Source organism: Phocoena phocoena, chromosome 9 (assembly GCF_963924675.1).
Source record: "Phocoena phocoena chromosome 9, mPhoPho1.1, whole genome shotgun sequence".
NCBI lineage: Eukaryota > Metazoa > Chordata > Mammalia > Artiodactyla > Phocoenidae > Phocoena > Phocoena phocoena.
In genome coordinates this window covers 99902281-99912051 of record NC_089227.1, presented here as the reverse complement: position 1 = coordinate 99912051, position 9771 = coordinate 99902281, and the positions used below count along the sequence as shown (strand labels likewise).

Sequence of the window (9771 nt, the reverse complement as noted above, 5' to 3'; positions counted from 1 at the left end):
AGGCTCTCTTCACTCAAAAAGAAAAAGCCCACAAAGAAACTCAGCCAAACGGAGCATCTCTTCTCCCTTCCCTGCCTCATCCATCCCGTTTCTCCCTGTGTCTTCAGGTGCTGAGGTTTCAGTGCCTGTGTCCCCGCTAATGTCCAATGTGATGGTGTTAGGAGGTGGGGCCTTTGGGAGGTGCTTAAGTCATGAAGGTGGAGCCCTCACGAATCGATTAATGTTCTTATAACAGAGACCCCGGAAGACCCCTCACCCCTCTGCCATGGGAGGGTGTGCCGAAAAGTCACAGGTCTTTGACCCAGAAGAAGCCCCTCACGTGACCTTGCTGGTACCCTGATCCTGGACTTCCAGCCTCCAGAACTGAGAGCAATAAACGTTTGCTGTTTAAAAGCCACCCAGACGATGGTATTTTGTTACAGCAGCTTGAATGGGCGAAGACAATAGGTAACCGTTTATATTAGAATCACGTGTATTTTTCTAGGGTTTTTATGAATACACAATTGCTCTCTTACACGAAGATTAGCATGCTATCTATATATTGTTCTATACCTATTTTCTTACTTAGTATATCCTGAAGATCTTTCCCCATCAGTACAAAGAAGGTCCCTGTTCATTCGTTTCTTTTACAATCACCTAAAATGGCACTGTGTGGACACTCCGTAGTTTATTCAGATCTGTAGGCTCTCTCCTGTAGAAGGACGTTTGGGTCGTTTCCAGACTCTCCCAGTACAAACCGTACTGCAGTGGATTACTGTGTACATCTATTCTTCCTCTGTTTGTAGGTAGATGTCCAGGATAACTCCGAGAAGTTGGATCAGTGTGTCAAAGGGTAAAGGTGTTGGCAATTTTGCTCGATTTTTCCATAGTGTATTCCTGTGGTTGCACTATTGCATGCCTATCAGCCCCCCAGAAGGGTCCCCCACAGCCCCCCGAGAGGGAGCCGTCAGCCTCAGATTCTCCAAACTGACCTGATAGGTCAACCTGGTATTTCAGTGAGTGTCCTCGCCTTAGTGATGGAGGTCTTCTCTGGGGTGGAGGCCAAGGCCTGTGTTTCTCATCTGTGTGTGTGCCGCACGCCCGGCCTGGTGTATGGCCTCATCTGCTACGCCTTCCGCAGGAGGCAGCATAGGAGCTGAGGCCTGAGGGGGTTTACTGTCTGTGCTTGGGGTAGGGGGGGCACTCGGGCTTCAGGTGGGAGTTAGTGGGGGGAGGGGGCCTTCACACAGGCCTGTAGGTTCCATTGTAGCTAAAAGGGGGAGGCATCAAGCAGCCCCCGTCCTCCTCAGGGATCCAGCGCTGGACATAGGTGGAGCCATTTTCCAGAGGCCACACGACCACGAGGTCTCTGGACGCCAGGGATGGGTCCTCTGGGAAGAAGTTGAAGGGCCGGAGCAGGAAGCCCACGGAGTTCCCGGGCGTGGCCGTGTTGGGGATGTCCTCGGAGTGGGGGATGTGCAGGAAGCCCACTGTGACCCAGGCCACCAGGTCCTACAGGAGAGAGGGGTGGGCGGTGCTGAGGGTGCTCAGAGGGGAAGGGGTGGGCACCCCCCCTAAGCCCCATGGTTAAGGAAGGGGCAAATCCAGTGACCACCGAGCTTGCTCTCCAAGCAGCAAGCCGGCCCTCACCATCCTGGGACCGGGCACAGATCTTGGGACTGAGCGGGGATCCGGTCTCAGGGTGGGGCTGGAAGAGGGCAGAGCTGGTACCTCATCTTCGATGTTCTCATTGTTGTGAAGAAACTCCTCAAAGACCACAGGTGGGTCCCAGGGGTCGTTCTGGTTGTAGACGCTGCTGCTGCATAGCTCAGACTCCCGGTATTTGGTCACTGCCAGGGGATACCTGTCCGGGCAGAGAGAAGAAGGTAGCCTCCAGCCCCTCCCAGGGAACATCTTCAGGGTCAACGATGGGGGAAAGTTACTGCCTTCCCTCAGATGCGGGATCATCCCCTGGGAGTCAGCCAGACACACTGCCAACAGAGGCTCCAGGGCTCCGCAGGGGCTCTGTACTTCCCCTCCCAAAACACAGAGCCACGTGACCAAGAACGTACACGTGTGCACACATACACACGCACGCACACACACGCCCAGATACACCACAGCATACACTCAGAATCTCATGGACAGAAACACAGACGCACACGGACACAGGGAAACACAGGGACACTGAGAAGAGCCTCCCGCCCTCCCGGCCTCCTGGGCCTCCCTCACCTGGCCCAGGTGACAGCCCGTTCCTCCTGCCAGCCCGGGGGCAGCACTTGGTCGGCCATGGAGTGGATCTGCAGTCGGTAGCTGCGCTTGTGGCCCCAGGGGTTCTTCTTGGGGCTGGTAAAGAGCAGGTACTTGGGCAGAGTCTGTCTGAACAGGAAGGCCGCCTGACGCTCCCGGGAGAACCTCGTCTCCTGGAGGGTCGGCTGCACCAGGCGGTGTCTCGGGCTCCAGGGGTTGGTAATGTTCTCTAGCTTCACGTGCAGGGTCTGGAAGCTATTCTTGGTGCCTGAGTGTGCGCAGGGAAGGAGGAGAGTCAAGCGCCCTGCGCTGAAGCGTCCTCATCCGCCCTGGGCCTTCCTTCCCGACCGCACCCAGCAACAAACCATGGGAGTGGAGAGGGTATCAGGGGCGTGCACTGAGCCAGACGGCGGTGGAGGGAAGGGACCGAGGAACCAGCAGACAGCTCAGGGTCGGGCACGGCAGCTGCGGTGATTCCACCGCCACTCTGCACAGTTCCTCTTGAGAGCAGAGCTCTGTGTCTGTTTGCTGAGGCCTTGGCCCCAGCAAAGGACAGCTGGCCTTTCCCCAGGGGAAGAGACTATGTCAGTGCCCTCTGGGCCCAGGGGCAAGAGGGGCGGAGTGAGAAGAAGCTGCCCGCCTGGTCACGGGGGGTTCTTCTAACATGTGGTTTGATGTCAGGCCAAATCCTGTCATTACGCCCATGACATCTTTTAAGGTGACACCACTAACTCAAGAGACACGAGGAGTATTCCCGATGTCACCGCATCCACTCAAAGCACCAGACAGCGACATTTCTTACACTCCTGGGCACTATCACCTCCCCCGCCCTGTGCACTCCTTTCTCTCCGGTCCGTCCCCCTAGGGGGTCAATGCAGCACCAGGGGAACAGCTGGCACTAGTCACGTTCACCATTTTGCAGGGGCACACGGATTTCTAGCACTGCAGGTTCCACGCATGCAGGCTGGGTCAACTCTCCCGGTATCGCGCTTCCAGGGGGAGTCTAAGCACATCTCCCATGAGTGTAAGTTGTTGCTCTGATGCGGACATTTGGCCCGGAGGGTGGTTCCGAGCCCGAGTCCTACCTGCCACGTCTAGGTCAACGCGGTAATGCACTAGGTGGGTGTGCATGTTGCCAATCAGGTGCGTGTGCAGGCGGGTCCCATGGCGCAGCCCCTCGGGGGTGTAGAAGGTGGCGTGGACATAGCCGGTAGCGTGCATCTTGGCCTCCATCACCCCATTGGGGTAGAAGATGAAGTCCCAGATATAGTCATAATTGTAGACCGTCGAAGTGGTCCTCAGCACCAACACCTGGCCCTTGAGGCCCGCGTAGAAGTTGAAGCCGTCGCTGAAGTTGGAGTTGAAGTGTCGCCGGATGGGCACCCCCGTAGGCATCTCGAAGAGACAGAGGGCTCGAGGGTAGAGGACAGGACCGTCGGCATCGTAGTAGTGGAGGGCATCCAGGAAGGTGGCCGTCTCCGGGCAGTCGATGCCAGGGGCCAGCTCATGAGTGACGCTGCCCAAGCCCCAGCCGACGTCTATGTACTTGGTCTGCATGCCCGCGGGTGTGTGTCCTCCGTACAGCGCCACGGCCTCCTGCACGCTCACCTCGTAGGCTATACGCTCACCTCCGAAGTGCACGTCCAGGACCTGCAGCCCCGAGGACGAGCGCAGCCGGAAGGCGAAGCTCCAGCCCCCGTAGAGCACGGTGTTGCCCTCCAGGCTGTAGCGGGGGCCCTCGGGCTGCACCAGGCGGGGGCCGTTCTTGGTGACGGCGAAGTCCCCACGTGGCTGGTAGAAGGAGAAGAGGGCTGCCTCTGGTAGGTTCTCTCCATCCTTGTCCTTGGCGAGCGGATCTTCCAGGACCACCGCATCCACCTCTCCGTCATCGTACTTCTGAGCTAGCTCTGCGGGGCTGCGGTAGAACTTCCCGTTGTACCAGACCTGCTCCACCGTCCAGTCTTGGGGGTTCGTGCTTGCGTGATCCACCAGGAGCTCCAGCCCAGTGGGGTGCAAGAAGTAGCCTTCCATATGGCGCTGCAGGATGAACCAAGAGCGGCGCTGGCCGGAGGCCAAGCCACGGGGCGCCACGTCTGTGAACGTCAGGCACCGCTCGTGGCAGTTTCCGAACGTGAAGCCTGTGGTGCGACGGAAAAACTGGTGCAGGGGTTTGCTGGCCTCCTCCAGGGTGTGGCTCAGGAGGGCATACTCTGCCTTGGACACGGGCCTGGAGGCCCAGGAGGCCTGGTGCCCGGGCTTGTGGGGCAGGTGTCGCATGTAATGGGGCCTGGGCAGTGGTCCCACGGCAAACTCGGTGATGTTGGGATGCTCCTGGGCTCCGAAGAAGATGACAGCGCGTGCTTCCCGAACGGGAGCCCGGTGGCCTTTATCCAGAAATTTCAGCACGTGCTGCTTCTTGGGCAGCAGCATCTCAATGAGAAACACGGAGTTCTTGGCCATGGTCAACGTGCTGGATGGCTGCAGCCTCAGCTCTTTCTGGGACCAAAGGAAGCTGTGCACGGCCTTCAGCTCTTGGGCGCTCAGGTCCGCAAACACCCTGCCCTTGTTGCCGGGGGTCCGTGGGGAGCCCTCTGCCGCGGCCAATGTCTGTAGCACCAGGATGGCAGCACCCACCCAGCCGAGGGCCAGGGTCTTCCGCCCCATGGTCTGGAATGCAGTGGAATAGATGAACTTAGTTTTATGGGAGGAAATGGGTTTCCACCAGGTCGGGTCTTGGACTACGATATCCCTTGGCCTCGTGTTTTTCCCACAGACTCACTTCCTGGCTCGTCCCCGCCCAGCTCGAGGCAGCCCTCAGTGGCAGCAGGGGACCCACGCAGCTCCCAACACTGCTCTGGTCTCTGCTGTCCATCGACTTTAATTCTGCTGTCTCCTCCCTGGTCCGTAAACCTCTTTTAGTCCCGTAGATTTTCTTACTTGTGCAAACTCCTTTTCCCCTTCTCTGTGCGTCATCTGCGGGGCGGCTCTTATCTCTCCAGCTTTAGGTCACTCGGAGATTCACAGTGCCCCTCAAATCCCACAAAATGCCTATTGTGCTATGGTATTGACGGCAAAACTGCATTTTTGATACAACACGATATTTTTTATGTAGATAAAATCTGAAATTTAGTGTAGAAGTTCAAAGATGTGGCTCTGGAGCCAGGCTGCCGGAGTTCGAGTGCTAGTACATCTCACCATTGGGAACAGCTGTGTGACCTTGGTCTCCTTGCTTAAACTCTCTGGGCCTCCATTCACCCAATGGTGGAATGGAAATAAATGGAAAAATCGGTTGGACAATAAGGATAAAGTGTTTAGAACAAAGCCTGCCTCTGGGAAGCACTCAAGAAATGCGAGCTACTCTTCTTTTTATTTTATTTCTTTATTTATTTTTAATTTGCAGTACGCAGGCCTCTCACTGTAGCGGCCTCTCCCGCTGCGGAGCACAGGCTCCGGACGCGCAGGCTCAGCGGCCATGGCTCACGGGCCCAGCCGCTCCGCGGCATGTGGGATCTTCCCGGACCGGGGCACGAACCCGTGTCCCCTGCATCGGCAGGCGGACCCTCAACCACTGCGCCACCAGGGAAGCCCTAACCATGCTTTTTAAGTCTTTTGTCATTTATAGACAGTTATTGTCTTAACCTGATGCTTTTACAAAAATGCCTGTAGATGACTTGCTTTATGCTCCAAAACTAAGTTAAACTCGGTAGCAAAAGGACTTCCACCTGGTATGAGGGTTATTTCGGAAACAGCTCTCTCGTAAGGCTACTGAAGAAATAGTAATAAGGTCTCCTTTAACTATTTATGTCATACACTCGCTGAGTCTCTTTTAAATTCTCACCACACTCAGCACAATTCTGTAAGCCAGCTAACTTACGAAGTTGTTGCTTTCTGCTCCTAATACTACCTTGGTTTGATGTAATAGCATTAACCTTGCAACTTTGCTTCCAGAAGCACAGGAAGAAAACAACCATGACCGTATCTTGTTAACAGATTATCTTCTTGTTCCCAGGAATGACTTATAAGAAGCTGCTATCGATAAAGCTGACCTAATTTAATTTATAGATGGGTCCTACTTATGGGATGAACGAGACATTGCCGAGCCAGGTATGCAATAACGTCCACAATGGACATAACTGAAAACTTTTTTTTTTACCAGAAACAAAGTCAGCACAGCAAGCCAAGTTAACTGCCTTATCTCTAGCTTGTCAACTAGCTAAGCCCAGGTAACACATTTTTTTTTTTTTTCGGTACACGGGCCTCTCACCGTTGTGGCCTCTCCCGTTGCGGAGCACAGGCTCCGGACGCGCAGGCTCAGCGGCCATGGCTCACGGGCCCAGCCGCTCCGCGGCACGTGGGATCTTCCCGGACCGGGGCACGAACCCGCGTCCCCTGCATCGGCAGGCAGACCCTCAACCACTGCGCCACCAGGGAAGCCCAGGTAACAAATATTTATACCGACAGTTGCTATGCTTTTGGAGTGGCATACAACTTTGGAATGCTGTGAAAACAGTGCGGTTTTAAACCTCTTCAGGGCAACTTATAAAAAAATAGAAAACAGGTTGAAGAGTTATTAATCATTATACAACTGCCCAAACAGTTAGCAATTAGGAAAACAACACGGCATTCCAAATCTGACGCTGCAGAAGCTAAAGGAAACCAGCTTGCGGATGCCACAGCCAATTGGGCAGCTTTAAATACTCGTCCTGTCCGGCCTCCGGAATGTCCACTGCTGTCCGTTCACCCCGCTAACTCAATAAAAGATTTCTTTCTACAGGCTCAAGAAATCACCTCTGAAGGAGAGAAACAGATATGGCAACAAAAAGGGGGAATTTTGACCCCTCCACACAAATACGGTTTAGATCTGATAAAACTACTGATCATATCTATAGCTCTGTATAAAATAGTGGGCATGCACAGTTCACATACAGAGTAAAATTGGCGTAAGTCTTATTGGACAACCTAGTCCTATTAGTCCATGCCAAGCATAAGTCTTATTGGACAACCAGCCTATCAGTCCATGCCAAGCATTCTATTAGCCTAATCCCCTTAAAGGAAAGAAAGAACTGGGCTGTTAAGACAGGGCATTGGGGGACATGGTGGATCCAGAGCAGATAAGCAACCATCCTGGCATTGGGGGACCAAATATTTGATCACCAAATGCTTTCCACTGAAAGATTAATGATCTTAAACGGGGGAAATAATGAAATCAAATTTACATTTTAAGGTAGGACAAGAAAAACTTAAACATAGAATTTTCTCTCTGTGTTTGTTTGGGCCTCCCTCCTTCCCTCCTTAAAATGCAAGGTGCATCTGTGTTACACATTAACCAGAGCTCCTCAAAGATGGGAGTGCCTGCTGGACCGTAAAGATCAATTTTTTCCCTTTCTTCTGATGCTAGCAATGTAACCACTTATAAGAAGGGTGTTCTTTCCCAGCTCTGCAGGGGGTCATGGTGACTTGCTGCTTTGCTCTATGTGTGTTTACCTGGACTGTGCATCCTTGGTGAACTTTATGTAAAATGTCAATATGGCATTTGGATGTATGATCCTTTTGTCTTGAAAATGTATATGACTGTGCCTTCCACTTCTAACTGGCAGAGCAGCTCTCAGAGCTTTCTGAGAATCTGCTCCCTGAGTTCTAATCCTCAGTTTGACTTGAATCAAATTCTCCTTTTTACTTCTTAACTTGGTAGTTAACTGAATTTTCATCAACACTTCTTATCCCCAAATTGCTTTCTGCTCCGCTAAGGAGGGAGATGAGGAAGAGACCTGCGGTCCTTTAAGCCGAACTTGGCTATTCCTTTAACCTTTCCCTTTCCCAGGACCATCCTCTTGTCCAATGTCCAAATGGGCAGTGGGTGAGGTGGACAATGAAGCCATGGGAGAAGGGAGAACTTAGTGGCCAGTGAGACCTCCATGCTGGGAGATGTGAAACGCACCCTCTCCTCTCCACTGCTCGTCTCCAGCACCCGAAGAACAGAAGCCGCCTCCTCCCTGCACATTTCCCATCTTGCCCCCGGGCAGCTTGTGCCCTGGAGCGACACCTTCTGGGCTGTGTCTTGTGTACTTGTTTCTCTTGACCCTTCACTCCATGTCCATATTCCCTTGCTTCCCCCCTTCCCAGTCAACCCCTGCTTGACTCTCCCTGGATATCCCATCAGTACATACCTGTGTGCTCTGCTCTGGGCTCACCTTTGCTGCCAGACTTTGTCTCTGACTCCTTGAGCTTTATGGCTCTACTGGTCCCGCCCTGGAGGGAGGGACAGGGTGAGGCATGTGCTGACCAAGGTGGTGACCTACAGCTCAGGAGGCTCCACAATGGGCAAGGGCAGTGGTACAAGGAAGTGCACGGGGCTCTGGTGGCTGCAGTCCAAAAGGTGTCTGTTACCCCAAGTACCCAAGTTTGGAAACTGCCCAGTCCTTCACCACTTTAGCAGCTGGGTTCACTTCTGTTCTCCCCAACAACACCTGTGCCCTAGATCTGCTTCCCTATCATCCTCCTTCTGCAGGGACACCTTTCACAGGAGTTGTCTGTGTTTCCTCTGTTATGATCTGTGCTGTGCCAAGGTCCGTTAAAGTAGGTGGTGAGTTTCAGAGGCCGGAGATAAGGAAAAGGAGAAATTTACTAGCAAGTAGTCTCGCCTGAAGCAGATATACAGACGGAGGCAGAAGCTGGTAGAGACTGACACCAAAACAAAAAACAGAGAATTTAACCCATGTGTAAATGGAGAATCAGAGACAGGATAGTTTGGGAGAGAGAAGCCACTGAGCTGAGACTCCAGAAGAAGTCATATTAGCCATCTCTGAGACCCTGACAGGATTCAGGAAGGAGGGAGGAGTTGGCTGGGAAGAAAGTCTATCAGGATGGCCGAGGCTGCGGCCCAGAGAAGGGAAAAGGGAAAGGGAAGTGCGGGTGGGATGGGGCAGGTACCTGTGCCAGGAGGGGTGATAGTACTAGAGTGGCTTAGTTAGATGGCAAGGGCAAAAGTGGGCAGGGAGGATGCTCTTGGTCAAAGGGAAAGAATAGTCAGGAACATGGTGTGGCTTGGAGAACCAAGCTACACAATTCCCTTGCTCACCGATTCTTGATGGCTTATTCTTTTATTATTACATGCCTTTTGTCTTTCTCATTATCTTCCTGCTTCTTGCAAGTCACTTCAGTATTTACTGACAGCTAGATGAAGGAAGGAGAAAACTGTTAATCAACCCGATACTTGTTTGCAATTTCAGAAATCAGAAAGTCAGATAACAAGTGCTGGTTATGATGTGGAGAAATCAGAACCCTCTACAGAGTTCACAGGAATGTAAATGGTGCAGCCACTTCAGAAAACAGGCTGGCAGCTCCTGAAATGCTTAAACATAGAGTTACCATATGTCTGGAAATTCCACTCTTAAGTGAATGAGAAATGAAAACATATGCTCACACAGAAACTTGTATATGGATGTTCATAGCAGCGTTATTCATAATAGCCAAAAGGTGGGAACAGCCCAATGTCCATCAACTAATGAATGGATAAACAAAATGTGATGTATCCACACAATG

At 52.7% G+C, this 9771-nt stretch overlaps 1 protein-coding gene across 1 annotated transcript; it reads right to left on the bottom strand.

Moving 5' to 3' along the window:
- Positions 1 to 438: 438 nt before the first annotated feature.
- Positions 439 to 8452, bottom strand: AOC1 (amine oxidase copper containing 1). Its single transcript, XM_065883763.1, has 5 exons — positions 8397 to 8452; positions 3315 to 4896; positions 2212 to 2497; positions 1711 to 1843; positions 439 to 1491 (listed from the first exon to the last, which is right to left on the bottom strand). Exons 2-5 carry the CDS (start codon positions 4891 to 4893, stop codon positions 1222 to 1224), a joined length of 2268 nt encoding a protein of 755 aa, XP_065739835.1. The 5' UTR covers positions 4894 to 4896; positions 8397 to 8452; the 3' UTR covers positions 439 to 1221.
- Between the last annotated feature and the right edge of the window lie 1319 nt (positions 8453 to 9771).

Bases quoted from the DNA above. Each gene is read 5' to 3' on its own strand.
- AOC1 (XM_065883763.1), bottom strand. From the start codon at position 4,893: ATGGGGCGGAAGACCCTGGCCCTCGGCTGGGTGGGTGCTGCCATCCTG. The intron at 1,844-2,211 runs GTGAGGGAGGCC...CTGCCCGGACAG, and splicing joins CGGGCTGTCACCTGGGCCAG to GTATCCCCTGGCAGTGACCA. The intron at 1,492-1,710 runs GTACCAGCTCTG...TCTCTCCTGTAG, and splicing joins ATGAGAACATCGAAGATGAG to GACCTGGTGGCCTGGGTCAC.